This window comes from Taudactylus pleione, unplaced genomic scaffold, assembly GCF_031769625.1.
Source record: "Taudactylus pleione unplaced genomic scaffold, aTauple2 ptg000009l, whole genome shotgun sequence".
Lineage (NCBI taxonomy): Eukaryota > Metazoa > Chordata > Amphibia > Anura > Myobatrachidae > Taudactylus > Taudactylus pleione.
The window spans coordinates 14,491,279-14,512,984 of record NW_028284412.1 but is presented as its reverse complement, the minus strand read 5'-3'; the positions used below and the strand labels follow the sequence as shown (position 1 = coordinate 14,512,984).

Genomic DNA, 21,706 nt, shown 5'->3' with positions numbered 1-21,706 from the left:
AGCGGGCTGTACCAGCTATCCTCACCCGGGCCCATCCACTCTGAGCTCTCTGGCGGCCATCTTTTTTGTGCAATCAACGCTGATCTCAACGCAGTGAGGTGCCTGGGTCCCCCCTGCTCCTCCAGCAAGGTCAGCGTATGTAGTGCTATTTCCTACTAGACTTTAGGTCTTGTAGTTGATTGTAGTGCCATTGTGCAGGTAATGACTTTTGCTAGCGCTGTGTGTCTGATTTCTTCTGTCAGCCATTTTACTATCCCTATATCTTTCCTCCCTTCAGCCCTCTCGGTACCAGTACTGTCAGGGTGGGAAATTACCTCACAGTCAGAAGTTCTCACTGTGTGGTGGGTCACATTGATTGTCATGTCTGGGAGTGACGGTTAACTGCAAATTAGTGCTCCTCTCCTGTCTACCTGCTCCAGATGTATGGTAGGTATTGGAGAAGGGGATGTATTTCAAGAGGGCTTATGACAGCTTGTTCTGCCCTTTCCTATGACCCTGCTGTGCAGTTAAGGTCACAAGAGTCTCCATGGGCTTGCCTTACACAGGCTTTATATGCCCTAGTGGATCGGTTGTCTGCTCCTCCTGCGTTCCCCCCAATGGGATTCCCGCAGCAGGCAGTAGTCCCTTCCCCTGTCATAGGGGTCCCGGGACTGATGATGGTGGCACATTGTTCGCCTCCGCAGATGTTTCCCCCTGCCGAATCTGTCTGGATTAAAAGTTGTTGTCACCCCCAATCACTTAGTATAATGATGATGATGACATGATGTCTGATGAGGTGAACTCCTGGATTTATCTGATTCTGTGCCCCCTCTTAGGGAGGTTGAGGCTAAGTCTAAAATGTTTATTCCAGGCCTCATACGGGCCGTCTGTATGACAATGCTCATTACAGACGACGGCCTTTCTGCGGCTACTCCTACATATGCTTACTTCAAGGATATTAAAGGTACAGCTGCTGTTTCTCCCCTATCTGGCCAATTGGTGGATAATTTAAGACATGGTAGTTTCCGGGGAAGCGGTTACTACCACAAAAGCACTTGGCTTATGCATATCTTTTTGTAGACAGCTATTTCACTATATGGGAGTCTCCCCCCTCAGGTGGGGGAGAGTCTCGGCTAACATGCTCAGTGAAGAGTGCAACTTTACCTATGCCGTCCATGTCATCTCTGACTGATGCTACGGACTGTGAGAGGGAGGTGTGTCTTAAGTCTATTTCACGTCGCCGAAGGAGCCTCTAGACCGGCTATGGCAGTCTGTTGGGTTGCTCGCGTCATTGAACGGTGGACGGATGCTTTGGAGGCATTTTTTACCCCAGAGCAAATGGTGTTAGTAGGCAATCTCAGAGATTTAGCTGCATACATTAATGAATCAGCTTTGTAGGTGAGCCTACTGACCTCTAGCGTTCCGCGGCAGCAGTGTCAGCACACTGCTCCTTGTGGTTTTGCTCTTGAAGAGCTGATGCTGAATACAAGAAGGTCTGCCTTCTATTGGTCAGGTTCTCTTTGTCCCTGATTTAGACAAAATAGTGAACATGCTGGCTGTAGCAAAGTCTGCGTGTCTACCTTCAGCTCCGGCTCTATCTGGCCTATTGTCCCCAGGGTAAGCCTAAGGTGCAGTCCTTTTCTAGACACTCAGGGGCCAGAAAGGCTTGTAAGACCAAGAAACAGGCTCAGAGCACTAGACGCCAGGCCGACTAACTGGACGATAAATCTTCAGCCTGGCGTGGGACGGGCCTCCCCTTGGAGGACCCCAAGGAGGGAGACCGACTTTAGGCAATTCGCCCAGTACTGGTGCCAGATAACCACAGACACTTGGGTAAGGGAAGTGGTCTCTCATGGGTATGCCCTCTCTTTCTGCAGCAGGCCTCCTCATTAGTTCTTCACTGCTGGCCTTCCTTGAAATCCAGAGAAAGCTCGGGCAATTCAGGAGGTGGTGCACTCTATGCTCCATAAGGGGGTCATAGTGCCAGTCCTGTTACCCCTGAGGGGAATGAGTTATTACTCCAACCTGTTTCTGGCTCAAAAACTGAACGGTTCCTACCGTCCTATTCTCAACCTCAAGTCCCTGAACAAGTTTCTAAGGGTTCCTCGGTTCCGATGGAGACTCTGCATTCCATTATATTGGCTATGGAACCTGGGGATATTATGGTGTCTCTGGATATTCATGATGACTACCTGCATATCCCCATTGCCAGGGCTCAGCAACGTTTCCTCAGATTTGCAGTACTAGATCTCCATTACCAGTTTCAGGCTCTGCCGTTTGGTCTATCTATGGCACCCTGAGTGTTTACAAAGGTAATAGCGGTCATGGCGGCTCACCTGTGGTTACAGGGGGTTCGCCTGTTACCCTACTTGGACAACCTTCTGTTGTTAGCAGGGTCTTCAGAGGTGCTTCGCAGCCATCTGCACCTGACGATATCAGTGTTGCAGACTCATGTCTGGCTGGTGAATTGGAAGAAATCCTCCCTAACTCATTCTCAGAGGATGGTCCATCTGGGGGCATTGCTGGACTCGCAGCAACAAAGGATCTTCTTGACAGAGGAAAAAGATCTACTTGTTACAATCCAAGATATGCAAATGCCTCCAGGGTTGCCGAGTGTCCCTTCACTCGGCAATGAAGTTACTGGGTTCCATGGTATCGGCGTTCGACATTGTGGAGTATGCCCAGTTCATTCCAGACCTCTGCAGATGTTGATTCGCTCCAGATAGATTCGCTGTGATGATCCACTCCCTTCTCACAAATTGTTTATCTTAGACTTTATTGCATCCCAATTGAGTGTGTTGAGCTCTGAGGGTGGGGTCCCAATCAGTGAGCACACAGAGACATGTTTGTAACTTTAGTTATCAGTGCTCACTAAGGCTGTATAGGCGTAGGCTGTATTAGATTCAAAGTGTTAGATTATAAGTGTAATTACAATTTGATAACTAAGTCGGAGTTACGCAGGAGTTAAAGTGGAGGAAAACTGAGGGCAAACAACCTCAAAACAAGAACACTTTCTGAATGACAACAAGCAACATATTTATGTGAATTACCAAAATCACCATCTTGTGCTTTAAGAATATCCAGGAAACTCCTTACTGCACTCACTGCTTGGACATTGCAAGTACTCCCCTATCTGTGTGCTGCTATGGTTGATTGATCTTTGTTGATCATAACACTTTGGACTGGATTGGCTCGGTACATTGTAATTTTGCCCTCATACTACATAAATTCTTGTTTGTATTGCCTTTTCCCATTGGGTCACATCTGTCCACTTTAATCATTTGTTTAATAATTAAATCCTGCACCCACTGCTCACATACCTCTCTTTATATATCACTTTTTGAGCTGCACTCATACATTAGCAACACTGTTCTTTTATCTCTATTTTTTAACATTTAACAACTTTTATCCACACTGTCCCTACATCACACAGCCTCCACTCCAGTTTTCATCTCACTTATTACCTCGTCCACAGCATGAACACCCTTACTTCAAACACTCCCCATATTCAGTGCCTACATAATCCTCTACTTTATCCACCCCCATCCTCCCCCTCTTGTCTCCTCCACTTGCTGTTTCCCCTTTTTTCTCTCATCAGTCCTTTCCAACCCTCTGCTTCTTTCCCCGCCTTTCCTGTTCCTCCACTCTCAGCCACCTCCCTCCATGGCCTTGTTACCCCACCACTATGCCCACATGGTTCTGCCTGTCACCTCCAGGGCTGCCAAGAGAAATTCTGGGCCTGGGTACTGCAACATCCTATGGGACCACATCATGATGGGCATGGCTGCACTCATTTGTGGGTGGGTCTAGTATGCAAGATGCACCCACTCACAGAAGCATGGCATAGCACCCAGCAGTTGGGACTAAAGTATTCACTACTGTATTAGGATGGTCCCATAATAGCTGCATTTTTATCAGGATGTATTTAGATGCTAAAATGTAACACACAATAATTAAAGCGCTACTACTTTAATTTGTGCATCTCTCATGTAAATAACACATAATTAAAATCTATTTTCTGTCATAGAGATAAATGAATGAAGGACTTAATTTTGACATAACATCAGGTCATCTTATACACACACATTCCGCAGCACATATCCTAACCCACTGCTCCATTCTCCTTCCTCACTAGCTACTCCATCTATGTCGCCCCTGTCTGTCTGCCCCTCCCCTTTAGAATGTAAGCTCTCACAAGCAGGGCCCTCGTCCCTCATGTGCTTCTCCTCCCCCTAATTATAGTATAATTTACTCCTAACTCCCCACAACGGCGCCTAACACCTGGTTGCTCATGTCCTGCTGCTTGTGTTATGCAGCTATGTTTATAAACCTTGTCCTGTATTGTTTTGTATTACTTTTAACTGTTTTTCTTGTGTACTCATTTATGTACTTTGTAAGGCGCTGCGGAACCTTTGTGGCGCCATATAAATAAAGGATAATGATAATAATAGGATGGATTACCCCATCGTATATAGACACAAATGATTGTGCTGTCTCCGGAGGTGCGCCTGTCTCTAACTTGGTGGTTAAAGAAGTCTCATCTCAACAGGGGATGCCCGTTTTGGATCTCGGACTGGGTCCTCTTAACTACGGATGCCTCTCTTCGGGGTTGGGGCGCTGTAATGGGTCCACGCGTCTTCCAGGGACGGTGGACGCCTGCGGAAGCTGCCCTGCTGATCAATGTGTTGGAACTTCGGGCAGTGTTCAGAGCGCTGCAACAAGCAAGACTCCTGCAGGGGAAACCCGTGCAAATTCAGTCAAACAATGCCACCATGGTGGCTTACATAAATTGTCAAGGAGGAACGAGAAGTCAGGTGGCACTAAAAAAGGTATCCTGCATTCTGACTTGGGCGGAAGGCAATCTCCCAGCCATATCGGTAGTGTACATTTCAGGACTACTCAACTGGGAAGCGGACTTCCTCAGCCGTCACGATGTGCATCCAGGGGAATGGTCTCTTCACCAGGAAGTATTTCATCTCCTAGTGGACAAGTGGGGCCTTCCCGAAATAGACCTCATGTCCTCCAGACACAAACGCAAGCTGCTGGTGTAAGGGTCTAGAACAAGAGACACAGAGGCTCTCCTGGTGGACGCTCTGTCGGTCCGGTGGACCTCCCAGTTTGCGTAATTCTTTCCTCCATTCACCCTTCTTTCTTGAGTACTTCGAAAGTTCAAGCAGGAAGGGGGCACGATCCTGCTGGTGGCTCCAGCGTGGCCCAGAAGTCGCTGGTACTCAGATCTGCGGAGTCTCTCCTTCGACTCTCCGTTGCTGTTGCCTCAACGTCCGGACCTATTGCTCAGGGTTCTTGTCTCTACCCGGATCTGGGTTGTCTGTCTTTGACGGTGTGGCTCATGAGACATCCCTCCTCAGGGCTAAGGGGTTCTCCAGTTCTGTGGTGAACACCATGCTTAGAGCTCGGAAACTTGCTTCTGCCAGGATTTACCATAGGGTGTGGCATACATTTTTTGAATGGTGATGGCCCAGGGGGTACGATCCCCAGGTATTTCGGATATCCAGGGTTCTGGCTTTCCTACAGGCGGACTTGGATAAGAGTCTCTGTCTCGCCTCCTTGAAGGTTCATGTTTCCGCACTATCTGTGTGGTTTCAGCGTAGGATTGCTCCGCTTCCTGATATCCGCACTTTTATGCAGGGTGCCCTTCGCATTCAGCCTCCCTTTGTCCCTCCAGTGGCTCTTTGGAATTTGGCTGTGGTTCTTAGGGCTCTCCAAGGTCCTCCATTTGAACCTCTAGACTCAGTGGACTTCAGATGGGTCACAGGTAAGACTGTCTTTCTTCTAGCTATTGCTTCAGCTAGAAGGGTGTCAGATTTGGGTGCTCTCTCCTGTCGCCCTCCCTTTCTGATTTTTCATAGGAACAGAGCGGTTCTTAGGACTTCCCTGGTGTCCTTCCTAAGGTGGTCTCTAGTTTCCACATTAATGAGGAAATTATAGTACCGGCCTTTAACTCACCAGACCTTTCAACAGGTGAGGCCTCATTGGATGTGGTACGAGCTCTCCGTATTTACGTGGACCATACTAGTTCCCTTCGGAAGTCGGACTCCTTGTTTGTCCTCTATGGTTTCAATAAGAAGGGATGGCCTGCCAACAAGCAGATGTTGGCAAGGTGGATTCGCATGGCGATCTCTGAGGCTTACATTCATGAGGGCATTCCAGTGCCGCCCTCTGTTACTGCTCATTCTACTCGGTCCGTGGGTCCTGCGTGGGCAGCTCGCCATGGCGCCTCGGCTGTTCAGCTTTGTAAGGTGGCCACATAGTCCTCTGTCCATACCTTTGTAAGGTATTATGCATTTGATACCTTTGCCTCTCAGGATGCTTCCTTCGGGCAGCGGATTCTCCTTTCTCCACAGGAGTGTCCACACCCTTGAAGGTGGTGCTTTGGGACATCCCCAAGGTATCCTGTGGATACCCTATGGACCCTGCAGTAGAAAATAAGAGATTATGGTAATAACTTACCTTTGTTATCTCTATTTCTACGAAGTCCATAGGGCTCCACAGGACTCCCACCCTGTCGCACCTGTGATTCAGATGGGTTTAGTTCTGGTCACCGATGTTTCCGTCTTCTTCTATGTGAGAGTGTGAATCTAATGTGTTCCAGACTTCCCTCTCTCTGTTTTCTCCTCTCCTATGGCTTGGTATGTAACTGAAGGTGACTTGGCCTGGGGGTATAGGAGAGGAGGCCCCAGTGCATCCTGGGACTGAAAGATTAACTGTGTGGTTCCCGATGCCAGAGCTATCGCCTATACCCCAAGGTATCCTGTGGAACCCTATGGACTTTGTAGAATTAACAAAAAGATAACAAAGGTAAGTTCTTACCATATCTCTTATTATGTAAATGAAAATACATAATTTTTAGCATTTTTTTTTAGGTATTTATGTAATTTACAGTCATTTGCTGGGCTGCCATCAGAGATTGTGAGGCCCGGGACCAGGGCAGCATTATAGGAGGGGCGGTCGTCCCGGGGCCCCCACACAGCAGCTGCATAAGAGCAGGCACCGTTATTAAGCCCCGCCCACCTCGCGACATAATGCCGCGATTCTCTGGTCAATTGGCTGGAGGCGGAGCCAGTATGATGCATTTCCATTACAGTTGTGTCATTTGGCTCCGCCCCTTTCCGATTAACCCGCGAATCGCGGCCACAGCCGCGAGAGTGGCCAGAGCTTAATAACATAGGACCTCATTCAGAGTCGGTTGTAAGCGGCCGCTCGGTCGTACACCTAACGACCGGGACACTGAAGAAGGAAGCAATCGCACGGCCGGTCGGTTGCAACCAAAGTTACGCCCATACGTGAACAGTGCACCTCCTCTAGCTAGCGAGTGATAGCAGCTAGCGATCGAGTCAATCATTGTCATTCGCTGTATGTTAATTTTCTTCTGATGGTTGCGGCCGCTTGTGTTGTGTGCAAATTACACCAAAAATTATCAAAAAAACGCATATAATAAGTCATCCACATGAAATATATTTATTCTTACTATTCGCTAATGCAAACGCAGCTGAATCAATTACAAGCCAATTAGCAGTGTTATTAGCTTCAACAAACTATTATTAGCTGCTTGCATTGTGTGGTTCAAAATAGAAACATCAATCCTAACATCAATAACATTCGATAGTATCGATTATACTCTGGGGCTTGCGAGAGCACGTACCCAACCTCAAGCTGGACAATCAGCCAGGCCTCGTACCTGCTCGCAGAGTGACGTTTTACTACTTCCGGCCTTCTATGTCGGTCGTAGCAGGTAATTTATGTATGCCCCTAAAACGCCCTCAAAACGCTGAGGCACGCCTGCGTTTTCAGACCACCACCCCCGTCAACACCCACAAACGGCCTTTCATGTCAATCAACTCTCGGTAGCCACTTCCTGCTCGTAAGCCGTACGATCTACAGCATTTTGGATCGTAAAGCCTCGTACGCACATGCACACAACTAACCGTGCTCATGCGTGGTTTGGAAACATCGGATGCGTACGACCGACTCTGAATGAGGTCCATAGTGCCTTCCTGCCAGGTCCCCTCCCCATCCACAACATGCAGTGCAGATGATGCAGGGTAAGTGTGTGTGTGTGACTTGTGTGTGTATGTATGTTTGTGTGTAATGTACAGTATGTGTGACACATGCATGTGTGGTGTATATATGTGTTTTTCTGTGTGACTGTATGTATGTGTGTGTAAGTATATAAATATATGTGTGTGGTGTATATGTATATATAAATATATACAATTATATTGATAGCGGTCCCCACAAAGTTGTTGCCCCAGGGCCCCCTCAAACCTTAATCCGGCCCTGCCCTGGACTCACAAAATAGGCAGGGCCCCTCCCCTTCGGATGGGGGCAGTTTGTTAGAGGTGGGCATTGCTGTGGATAGTGTGAGTGGGGCATTAACTGGTGCATAAACCAGTTAACAAAAAATGTTTTTCAAAGTTTGGGCTGTGGTAAGGATGTGGGAGTGGGGTGACGGTGTGAGAGCAGGGCGAGGGTCAGTGGCGGAACTCCCAGAGCCAATGGAGTCAGTTGCCGCCGGGTGCTAGCCCTGAAGGGGGCAGCTGGCTCCATTGTCACTCGGGTCCAGGCCATTCCCCCTACTGGTTTCAGGGCCTGATTCAGAGCTGAACGCTCTGACCAGAGCGCTCGCTCTGAATCAGGGCTCTTCCCCATGAAAATGGAGCGTCCTCCGGGTCTCGCGCATGCGCACGATGGAGCTCCCTCCGTCGTGCGCATGCGCAGTGGGGGAACATCGACCCGCTTGCGAGCGTCCTGCCGCTCACGAGCGGGTCTGAAGGACCCCCTCAGTTCTAACTAGTAGTAGAGGAGCCGCTGAGCTGAGCGCTGATCAGCATCAGCGGCGCTCCTCCTCTGGCTCCACCGCGGCATTATCAGATGCATAGTAATGAGTCAGACTGACTCATTACAGTATGCCCAGGCCCTAACAGAGAATGAGGATGCTGGCACGGTCCAGCCATAGGAGCGAAGGTTCCTTGCCAAAGGCAGAACTACCGTTGCTACAGAGCCCCGGGGCCCGGGGGCATGCTTGCACCTCCGGCAAAAAACAGGGGTCCGGGTTGCGAGGCCACGCCTCTTATTTACCGACACCATGCAAAGTACAAGTCCCTGCCCGCTCCGGGTGCAAGCTGAGGAAGGGACGCCACTGCAAGTAAGTGTGCTGGTGCTGCCAGGGAGAGGTGCCAATGAGTGCTGCAAGGGGGAACAATAAGCTGTTGGGGGGGTGGCACAGTGTGTGTTATGATGGGGAACTAAGCTGTGAGGGTGCAGCGAGTGCTGCAAGGGAGGACTGTGAGCTATGAGGGGGTTAGTGCGTGCTATGATGGGGTCATAATCTGTGGGGGAAGCAGTGATCTATCAGATGGTGGTAAGCTGTGAGAGGTTCAGTGTGTGCTATGAGGGGGTTGTAAGCTTTGGGGCGGTCAGTAAGTGATGCAAGTGGGTGGGCAGTGAACTTTGAATAGGAGGTGAGCTGTTAGGGAGTCAGTGTGTGCTATGAGGGGGGAGTGAGTGCTGCAAGGAGGGACAGTGATCTATAAGGGGGGGTAGTAAGCTGTGTGTGATGGTTGCAGTGAGTGTTGTGTGAGGGCAGTGAGCTGTGAAGGGTGCTGTGAGCTGAGAGGAGGTAAGTGTGTGCTGCAAGGGGGGCAGTGAGCTGTGAAGGGTGCTGTGAGCTGAGAGGAGGTAAGTGTGTGCTGCAAGGGGGGCAGTGAGCTGTGAAGGGTGCTGTGAGCTGAGAGGAGGTAAGTGTGTGCTGCAAGGGGGGCAGTGTGAAATGGAGGGAAATAAAATGGTAGAAAAAAAATACAGTGCTAGTAAAAAATATGCTAATTTCCAAACTATGAAGTGCTTTTTACCAGAAATTTCTTGTTATATTTAAGGGTTCAAACATGTTATGATTGGTGCAGATCAGACAAGCAGTTTTTGAATAGACATTAGAATGCAGCTAGTTTTATATTACCATGGGCCAACTTCTGATTCTTCTACATAGTGTAGTCTTATGTGTGCAAGTAGTAATATGCCCATTATATTGTATATTTAGGGACATCATTAGGCCCAACATCTGGCAGGTTTGTGCTCGTTGTCATCTCAGGAAATTACAAATGTAATCGTGTTAAAAATATCACCCCCCTAACATTACAGTGATAAAACATATGCTCTTTGAATATAGCACCCTCCCCCTTACATGACAGAGTGATAAACAGGGGCAGACCTATGGGAGACAATGGAGGCGCCTCCCGCCGGACGGCAGCATTGAAGGGGCACCTCCTCCTTTGCCCACAATATACTGTATTCACCCACTTAAAACTATTTTATTTGAGTGTTATTGTGTATATGTAATAGATAGATATGCACCATATTTATTTTCCCTATTTTTTATAGGGGGGGCACCAAATTATAACTTGCCTTCGGGCGTCTGGGATGAATTTACGCCACTGGTGAGGGTGTTTTTGTCTGTGGTAAGGGTGTGGGAATGGGGTGACAGTGTGAGAGCAGGGCGAGGGTGTGGGAGAGCAGGGATAGGGTGGGGAGGAGGGTGGGAGAGCAGGAGTCTCTGGGCCTGATTCAGACCCACTCGCGATCTTGTGGACCGGCAGCCAATCAGGAGCTCCTGATTGGCTCGCAGCTGGCGCCACTGTCAATATTTTTATCTACTCTGCTGCCACCCAGGCCCCCTTTCTGCCTGGGCCTGGGACTTTAGGCCTGGCAGTCCCCTCCTGATGGTGGCCCTGGTCATTTGCATCTGTACTGTATTACAAATATATGGAATAAGAAGAAAACAATGGGGAGCTATATGTAGTGCATTACAAATAATAATAAAACAAAAGTATAAAATTATTTCTCTGCATACCAAATAATGAATAAATAAGTTGTCTATGGTAGTGTTGTTTCTTGGAGGACTACTTTTCATCTGTGAAAAATAAAAATGATAAGCACAATTGTTTTGTATGTTCATATAGTAGGATCATATAAAAGTACAGGTAATCTGTTTACCTCAATGATAATAAGTTCCAGTTTATTAGTAGATGTAGATATAATATATTTCTTGCGTGATTCATAGCAAGTGACACATTCGATACTTATACCAGTTCCAGTGTACCTCAGATGTAAATGGAACTCACAATACTGTGATAATGTTTACATGGGTATTTAATCATATATGAAAAACAAAATAGAATTAATTTAAATAAAATAAATTATTTGAATGCTTGATTCTATAAAACCCGTCAAGGAGTGAAGTTTTCTTTGGCCAATAGATAGTCCGCTTAGTGATGTGCCCTCTAGTAAGGTAATCGCCAATAGGTCCCAGCAGTAGGTAACCCAATGTGTTTTGTCTGAGCCAACAGACTTCCACAAGGGTTCTGGATCAGTGGAGATGGTGGTCCTTATTTGTACTGATGACATTTAGGGCCTGATTCGGAGATGGACGGAATTGCACAGCCACACACAAGCAGCTGTGCAATTCCATCCATTTAAAATGCAAATGCAGAAAGAGGTGTCACACACCTCCTTTGCTGCATTTGCGTGATCTCAGCGCTGCGACCCAGGTTGCAGCCTGGGGTTGCCATGGAAGCAATCGCGACCATCAGTCGCATTTGTTGTCAATGTTCCATTAGCCAGGCTGCGGGAGCTAAAGCTGAATCAGACCCTTAGTCTTTCCAGATAAGAAACGTGTCAAATTAACTAAACCTAGATCCGGAAGTGATATCACTGAACCCGTCGTAGTAGAGAGTAGAAGCACACAATATATACACTATGTGGGTCATAGCAATGTTGAACATATCAGTGCTCTCCCCAGAAAATTTTTCCAGCCGGGTGGCATCAAGAAGTAGCCGGATGGGGTCCTTCGCAATAAAAAAAAGTTTTAAACCCTGACATTATGATTTTAATCTTGAAATAACATTTTATATATTAATTTTCCTCTTCTTGTTAGGGGCCCAGTCGTCTGATTATGAAAAAGCTGCAAAGTTTGTAGGATCTGGTCCTTTTTATACAGCTCCCAGATACTGTCCCCACTTGCAGGCTCCCAAAGTGCCGGGTGGTAGGCGGTTTCTTGCCAGGCGGTGCACCCGCCAAAAACAGCCTGCGGAGAACACTGCGTATATCTAGCCCAAATAAAGAATATAAAATGACTGTTGTTTTAATGAGGTTCAAGGCAGTATGGCAAGCGTCATTTTGTCATAATTCTCGTAGTAATAAACTTACCTAAGGTCCATCGTATATCTTTGCAGTGAATTTGCCAATAAATCAGTATACTGTATATTGATTAAAAAAAAATATAAGATTTAAATCAACTTCAGATTTAAAAATAATGAAAACCTTAGACAATAATAATGTAAAACAGTATTTATTCAATAAAAACTGGCTATTTTGAAATAGTCAATAAAACCAGCCAGAGTTAAAGTGCCTAGGAGCACTGTATCATTATTCACAAAGAAACCTGTAATTTTCAGACTTTTAACGCCTGTTATCGCATCTCTGAATTTTATTTGTTTCGCCATTTGAGCTGGCTTAAATTAAAATGCTATAAACTATTGTCTTTGCAATTTTTTTCCTGCTTTTTTCACATTATTATTGCATCTGACTTTAGGCAAATGCCACAACAGTGTAATTACTGTGCATGTGCTAAGCTTAGCAGTATTGGTGTCAGTGGTCGCCAACATTAATTGGGATGTGAGCTACTCAAGACAAATGAAACCTCCTAAAGAGCTGCTAACATTTAAAAAAAATAATAATGATAATTCTGGCTAATAAGTTAATAACCAAACAATTAAAGATCATTTAATGAAAATTAAAAAACTGTTTCATAGCAAACAAAAATGTATTTAATTAATAGTGATATTATTGCGCATTTAACTTTTAATTACCGGCTCCAAGGAGGTAAGTACAGTAGAGGAGCAAAAGCTATAGTCACTTGCCCCAAATGCAGTCGACTCCTTTGATGTACACATGGTATTGTGTCGCCCTTTGGCAATCACCTGAAGTATTTCCCCATCGCTACACCTACGGCTTTGTCAGAGGTCACCTCCTAGTTGACTCAGCAGTACTCCAACTAGGAGAGCTACCCAAATTACGGCCGCGAGCTACGGGTTGGAAATCACTGGTGTAAGTACTAGTTTAAGTGTCCAGTCCTCATTTTTTCCCCCAATACTGATAGTGAAGAAAATATTAAATAAATAAATTACAAAAAAATGCAAAAATATCACAAAAGTTTATTAAATGCAAATTTAATTAATACAAAATATAGTTAATAATATAGGAATTTTTTTTAATTAGTAATTACATTAATGCTGGATACACACTAGATGATATTTTGGACGATTTCCAACGGATCAGAACTTCAAATTGTCCAGTATGTACGCACTATCACATGCTCCTGTGAGTCGTTCGTCGCATCTTTTGGTCGGCCCTACATGCTGCTCAATCTGAGGATGTCATTAACGATTTTTACCACATTGATGATGCATGATATATATAATTTCGTCGTTTGTAAGATTGCACAGTGTGTATGCACTATATCATTTGTCTGGGAGTTCAAGGGAAATCGTTGACGATATCGCATCGTTTGCAAATGTGTACCCAGCTTTATATTACTGGATAAGGTTACAAAAAAAAACACTCATGTTACAAATCAGATCATGCCAATAATTACAGAATCCACAAGGCAAAAAAAATTAGAGGTAAGATTTTGATACATATGAAAATTAACACAATTCAATTCATTTGTATGATTCCAGGACTGTTCTGTGTTATTACTAATACAGTCAAATAACGCAACAAAACTTTGAAATAAAAATGCAATAACAAATGATACATCTGCCAAAAAAAATAAAAATTCAATATAAACACTTAAAAGCCTTTAAACTGCATTTTATCGCAAAAAACAGCTTTGATACATATACCCCATAATCTGTATATTCAAAACGGTACTCTATGAACCAGCTTATTAGATAAATTGCCACCTCTCCTAGCTGTATATGTTCAATCAGAGGCGTCACCAGGTCTGGTGACACCTGGTGCGCTCTGTAAATACCTCCCGCGCGGTGAACCCACATGAATATGAAAAGAGCCGTGGTCTATAATAAAGGGGGCCTGCCCTCACGGGACTCCCTATCGCGTCAATACGGGGACGTGCCCTGCATCCCCAGAGATGCTGGGCTATCCTGTCCCCAGGAGACACTACCGGCTCCTCCTCTGTGACAGGAGCCGAGTGCTGCAGGATAATGTCATACTGCAGCACCCGGCTCCTGTCACTGAGGAGGAGCCGACATGTCGGTGACACCCGGTGCGGCCTGCACCCCTGTAGTGTTGCTACTGTGTTCAATAAAGTTCAGAAAAGCAGGATCCGTATTATGGTACTCTTTAAAATGTTGGGGTTTAAACACATTTTAATATTTCTCACATGTTCTTGGATCCAAAATGTTCATATTATATCCTTTATATCTGATGCCAAAAGTGCATTTCAAAAGGTAAAGCAGTATGCATGGGCGGTTTAAGAGAGGAGGGGGGTCAGTGTGCAGACTACTCCATGCAGGCCCCCTTCTCTCTGTGGTACAGTAGACTCTGCCAGCGTCTACTGCACATGCGCAGATCTCTGGTAACACAACGCTATGGTACCGTGGGACACCTTTACTGCGCATTTACAGGTCTCCAGCAACATGATGCCTGCGCCTTTGTACCAGGGACACCATCTACTGAGCATGTGCAAATCTCCAGGAAAATGGCAGTTGCGCCATTGTCCCGGTGATTTGCGCCAAGTCTTTAAAAAGCCTAGCTTTTTTGAAAATTACTATTTCTCTGAAATCACTGATGTTAATATGGGGTCTCTCAGTAATATATTCCAGAGAGTGTATTTTTATTTTTTTTCTCATGAAAATTGTATTTTACAGAGGATTTGTTTTCTTTCTTCTCCTTATAAACCAGTAGGTCAATCCAAATGTTCTATTTCCATTTTGTTAGGTGACCATTTTAATAATGAAGATAACAGTCTACAGTTTTTAGATACATTTTAGATTAAATTTTGTAACCATTCTTCTCAAAGACTAAATCTAGATACTCAATGGAATCACTATCCACTTTGAAATTAATTTCAAACTAAATCATTCTTAGCATTGTACAGTAGGAAAATAAAACATGAAAGGATTCCACTGTACCATTCCATATCATTATGGATGATACCATGTCGCTTAAAGAATTTAAGGGGGAAATTTAAAATAAACCAGAGTGCCAAAGACTTTGCTTTGACTGCCTGGTGAAAATATCACTGAGAAGGTGACTTATAGAGCGCGGGGTGAGAAGGAGGGCTCTTGCTGGCACCAGGGTGGATGGGTATGAAATACCTGCACTCTGAATGCAAGCTGTCAAAATACCAACGACGGTGGCATCCCAATGCTCAGTTTCCCGAAGGGCTACATAAGTATGCTAACCCTCTCCCCTTCTCCCCCTAACTCTCTGTTTCTGCATCCTAACTCTCCCCCCCCCCACACCCTAACCCCAAATCTCCCCTAGTGCCTAACCCTTCCCCTTGGTGCCTGAAATTAACCCTCCACCTTAGTCTCTAACCCCCCCAGTCCGTAGCATGACCCTAACTAACACCCCCGTAGACTAATTGTAAACTCCACCCCCGCCCCCCCTTTCACGGCTCACACTTAACCCGGGCCGCTATACTTACAATCAGGATACCTGCGTCTGCATCTGAACTGGTGTCGGGATTCCAGCACCGGTGTTTTGTCCCAGGTTGGAATTCCGGCACCAGGATTTTAACAGCCGGCATACCCATCATACGTATGATAAGTACATCCCCACCATGGATGTAGGGTGCTCTGAGTGCAGGGTGTACAGACCCATGCACCCATTAAAAATGCCTATGTATCTCCACTTACATTCAATTTACTATTTACAAGAGCTGCACATGCAAATTAGTTTTACTTGATCTCCTTTTTTTCTAAAGTCACAGAAAAAACCATTAGAGCTAAAACATAAGATAGAACAATACACTAGAGCCAGAAAATAAGACCAAAAACAGTGGCCATTTATTTGCTGAGTTATTTCAAATCACATGGCATCACCATCATCACAGTTATCTCATATTCAGCATTAAATATGCAGTTAACTAAAACCATGATATAATCATGTTGCCTTTGTTTATCTTTTACAAAATACACTATGCATGATCACTGACTTGCCCAGTTCTAGGACAAGTCCCATTCTCTGCCAGCTTTAAGCTAGTGCAGAATTCAAGTCATTTTGCACTTGGGCAGGGGTGTCAGAATGTGTTTGGGTTGGGGGGGAGCAAAAAATAATTTTGTTTCGGTGCCCCTAAATTGCTGAAAGCCGCCCCCTATTTTTATGTGCCTCATAGTTAATTAAATAAGTTTTCCCCATTAGGTTGTTCAGTTACAAATAAAAAATATTTTTAAATCCCTCATTTCTCATGCACAAAACCAAAAAGACTGGATAGAAGAACAGAGCTAGGAAAAATATTAATTTGTATTTATATGGTATAAATTATGTATATAAATATTAAATTTATTAGGCAGAAGTTTGTATTCAAAGAATTTTCTCCAATCATACATAAATTGCAATACATTAAGCAGGTTAAAAAATGCACACTTGATGTAAATTTGCTCTATATGAACACCATGCACAAAAAAGAGACAATATACAATACAGACTGCCATTATTACGGAGAGCATTCTTATGACAAACATACAATATAGAAAACACCACATTTACCACCATACAATACAACTGCACTCTAAAGACAGCCATACAATAGAGATAATTTTTGAGTCCCCCACACACCACAGAGACCATTTCTGAGACCACTATACACCACAGAGACAGTTTCTGAGACCGGCATACACAACAGAGACCATTTTTGAGACTGCCATAGACCACAATGACAATTTTTCGATCACAATCCAAACCTGAGAGCATTTTGGAGACTGACATACATCACAAAGAGCATTTTTAAAACTGCCATACAACACAGAGAGTATTTTGTGACCGCCACACAGTATCATTCCCTCATCAATAATTAACTTATTTCTAATTATTACATTTCTTATCCACATTAATAAATCTCTTCATCAATGAATTTGATTCTTATTATTTAACCACACAATACCCCAGCCTAATCAAAGAACCCTTCCTTTAATTAAACCAAATAAAAGCATTAACCTCTTCATTAACTCCATTAAAGTATTAACCCCTTCACCCTCATAATAAATCTCATATAAAACTTACCTTCTGTCATCAGATGTCCAACACATGACCTTTATATGCCCTTCAGAAGTCCCCCATATGCCCATTATATGCCTCTCAGATGTCCCCCATATGTCCCTTCTATGTCTGTCAGATGACCCTCCCATGCTCACACTTATACTATATGCCCATCAGATGTCCCCTTGCCCCTTATTTACCTGTTAGCTGTACTCCACATGCCCCTTATATGCCCATCAGATGTCCCCACAATGTATATACCCTCAGTATCCCCCCAAAACATCTTTCATCTCAGCTGAGCTCTCCTTCACCTCCTTACTTTTCGGTTTCTGGATCTCATAGATGTAGAGCAGAACCAGTAGGCGGGAGAGCAGACTCTACTAATCCACCTTCCCTGAATGGATGAGCTCCCTCTGTGACAGCCTGCCAGGACCTCCTCAGATAGTCTCCGTGTAAGACAGCTGCATGTATCTGCCCTGACTTCACTGTCTCACCCTGATGCCGCCGGCTAATCCAGTCTGTCCAACCCTCCCAAGCGGGTAGGGATGGGCAGAGCGATTCAGAGTATGGAGTTCAGCCACATGGCTCGACTCAGTGGGCCTGATTCAGACCCACTCGCGAGCGCTGAGCGCTCGCAAGCGGGTCGATGGTGCCCAAGTGCGCATGCGCACGACGGAGGCGGCTCCGTTGTGCGTATCCGCGAGACCCAAATAACGACGGCCAAGCCGTCGTTAAGGGTCTCGCACCAAAGGGGGCGTGCCATCGATGGTGACTGACAGCACGCCCCCTTTGGTGGGCGTGCCGGGGGCGGTCCTGCCCAGACGGAGGCGTTCCCATGGGAACGCCTACCGTCTGGGTCCGGCCCCACTGACATCACTAGTGATGTCAGTGGGAGTGCTTTTGGCTCTGATAGAGCCAAAAGCACTCCTGGGCTTGCTACCGCAGGGTCTCGTCTCAAGCCCGATGGTCGCGATGGTCTTGACCATCGCGACCATCATTTTGGATGCTCGCTATAGCTGTGGGTGGTCACCCACAGCTATGCGAGCGGCCAGGAGGCCGCTCCAAAATGAAGGAGGGACGGCCCTGATTCAGAGCGAGCGCTCTGTCAGAGCGTCCGGCTCTGAATCAGGGCCAGTGTCTCGGGACACGGCTCGTTAGAGCTGTAGGAAGCAGGGGTGCTACGTCCCCGCAGCCCAGCACTGGAGATCAAGCTTGCACTAACTCAGTGCAGAAGTATGATCAGGTCGGATCAGCAGTGTAGGGGCGGAGCTGCCACTGACTCAGGCTCCCACTGACAGAGACGCTAGAGAGGTGGGTGTCTCGACACACCAAACATTGAGTGACTTGAATCATTCGAACATCTAAATGATTCGAGTCATTGTGTTGAGACACTCACTCAGTAGCCATCTCTACGAGCAGGGGGGTCGAGAGAGCACATAATGTAGCCTTGCCAAAGAGAGACCATCACCAACACAGGGAAGAGGCCCGTGCATTGTAGCAATAGACTGCACAGCCAGTGATAAGGGATGTGTAATGGACATCATCTTGTCCGCCCCTCTACTGCCTATCTGCCCGCCCCACCTCGGCTACTGCGTTCTTCCAGACTGTGTTACCACTTCCCAGCAAGGAGATGTTCCTCTTCTAGGCGCCACCCAATGAATAGTCTGGTGCCCCTCTCAAATGTTTTTTTTGGGGGGGCGGGTTTGTTTGGGGGGGTGGGTGATGACTGTTCCGACGCTCAGGCACTTGGGGAATGGTCATGCACACAATAAGCAGTGCCCCAGAATAGGCTTCTTTTTCATACCTGTAACTTATTTTGTTTTCGCTATGCACTGTAAAATTAGGTGCATATGTGCACTTACTACTAAGAAAGACTTCTACTAGATATATTTGAGGCACTGGTATGTGTTGTTGGTACTAGGTATAGATGACTTCAGCACATTTTTTGCATTCCTCTTGTAGACTCACATAGTTACTGTTACATATATCTTTTAAAATGTTACGGTTATACGATTATTAAGTGGTCTATTTACTAATTCTCACAATGTCCCCACGTAAAGTAACATTCCATATTGCAGCAATATAGAATGTTTTTTGTGGGTAATGTACCATGCCTGAGCTCCTTTTGGAGCCTTGGCGAAAGCCACAGTCCTGTGCAGAGATTTTCTATATCTCACCAGAAGCAGGATTTAGGGCAGTTTGCACATTCGCAGTGAGACATGATTCTAAGGGGATTCTGCAAAGCCTCTCCACCTTTTTAGAACCCCTATTAATGGGTATTAGGTAACGCGATCTCTGGTTGTTGGTTTTGTTTTTTAATAGATTTATATTAATATTACATATCTACATTTAGGCACATATATTATGGGTATGCATTCAGCATCCCCGCGGAGGGGATGCCAACGCTTACAATACCGGCATCAGAATACCAGCGCCAGCATCCCGACCGCTGGAATGCCGAAGGTAAGTAGCGGGGTGGGGGATAGGGTTAGGGTTCGGATTAGGGGTTACATTTTTATAGAAAGACACATATAGGATAATATTACATTTCTTTTTCAGCTGATAAGTAATATTTAAACATTCTTTGACAGATAGTCACAGATAAGGAACACTTCCTTTTCTTCTCTGAATTTGATGAAACTCTTAGTTGGTACTACGAGCAAAATTTCCAGAGCGTCCATAAATCCTCATCAGGAAACCAAACCATAAATGTGGAGCCTCCGAGACAGAGTCTGATGCACAGTATGTGATAATATACAGTAGATAAGATGTATAATTCATGATAAATATTATAATACCTTTCTAAATTATATTTGACATTAATGTGATTTATCAATTTGCTGTAATAACACTGCTTTATTGTATTATACTATGTTGTGGATAAATGTGTTTAATTTGAACCTCACCTGTATTTTTCTTCTTATGGGTTAGTGTCTGAACTCCCAAAAATCTGAACTGTCTAATGCAATGTGCATGTTAGGTGCAAGAATAGCAAATATCACGCACCTGTGGGGTTTTTCCTGCCAGTGCAGGAGTTTTGCTACTCAATTAGGTGCAGGGTTTTTAATTTTTCAAGAGGTGGGAGGTTTTATTTCTCCCAGTCCCAGATCATGACCAGTTTTTCTCTGGAACCCCTGCGGCTCCCCCCTAATGATACAATTGGAAGTTTCCAATTAACTTAATTAGTAATTACTCACCTTCTGAAGCGGTGTCTTCTTCCTCCAGCGTCAGGATCTCTTCTTCTGCAGCAGCAGTGTGTGTAAGTAGTGTGTGAAATATGTGTGAGTGTGTGACTGCTGAGTGTGTGTAACCCCCCCCTGGAGGCATAAGCAGGGAGAATACATCTTGCAGCAGTCCCCCCCCCCAGTACAAAGATGGGGGGGGAGGTGACCGGGAGCTGTGGAGACCACCGGATCAGTAAGGTTTTTTTTTCCCCAATTTTCAAGGGCCACTATTGGGTACTAACAGTGCATCAATTAACTACAACTGTTTATGAGGAGGGATGGTAGGCTTTGATGAAAAGGTGTGTTTTGAGTGAACATTTGTAGCTGGTCACTAAGTCGGACTTGGTGAAGGACTGAGTTCCAGAAAAGGGGGCATAGTGGTAGAAACCTTGGAGGCAAGAGTGAGAGGAGTTAACCAGGTTGGATTAGAGGAAGCAATTGGAGGAAGAGCAGAGGGGTAGGAGGGAGTGTGGACAGAAATCAGGTTGGAGATGTAGAAGGGGGAAGAGTGACTAACTTCTTTTTAAGTGAGGGCCAGGTTTGATCTGTATTTGAAGAGAGATTGGGAGACAGAGAGTTTGGAAAGAAAATTAAATGGCCAGCTGCTTCATGATAGACTGGGCAAAGATGAATAAGGGAGAGGCCAGAGAGAAGGAGGTTACAGTATGCAAGGCGGGAGATGACGATTGCAAGAATAAGAGTTTGGTGGCATCAGGGGTGAGAAAGGACCTGAGCTTAGAGATATTACCAGGTGAAAATGGAAGAAGTCAAGGATGACACCAAAGGCAGAGGACTTGAGGAACGGCCATGACGAAGATGTTACAGACAGAAAGAAAGGACAGGGAGGATGAGGACCTGGATGAGGGGATAGACACTATTGGACATTTATAATATTAGATATTTCAATCAATAATTTTCATTGAAACTTTTTAAGGGATATCCAGAAACACATAAAGGGGATAGGGAAATGGTAAGTTGTATCAAAGAAAAAAGGGACTGAGCGAGAAGAGTAAAAAGTGTTCATAGTCCACATAGTGAAATAAAATACATTAACAGACAGCAACATTGCAAGGAATACACAGGTTAAACGCATACATAATAATCAAAAGCTAAACACATGGTACTACTGGTCTGAATACAAAATCATAAAACGCATCAATAAACAAGTTAGGAAGAAGATTAATTTTTAAACTGTAAATCCTCCATTTTGCCAACAATGGTGAACTCATGCCATTTTATCCATTTAATTAGTGGTGAGGCGG

The 21,706-nt window shown here is 45.2% G+C and overlaps 1 protein-coding gene across 5 annotated transcripts in view; it reads left to right on the top strand.

Annotated features, from left to right (window-relative positions):
• Nucleotides 1-21,706, top strand: part of LOC148542789 (coagulation factor VIII-like) — a 306,775-nt gene that overhangs the window by 122,379 nt on the left and 162,690 nt on the right. For all 5 annotated transcript variants that reach the window (XM_088467390.1, XM_088467391.1, XM_088467389.1 and 2 more), the window contains one exon: nucleotides 19,812-19,962. In XM_088467390.1, the coding sequence (XP_088323516.1) occupies nucleotides 19,812-19,962 (151 nt within the window). The remainder of the gene's footprint in view (nucleotides 1-19,811; nucleotides 19,963-21,706) is intronic.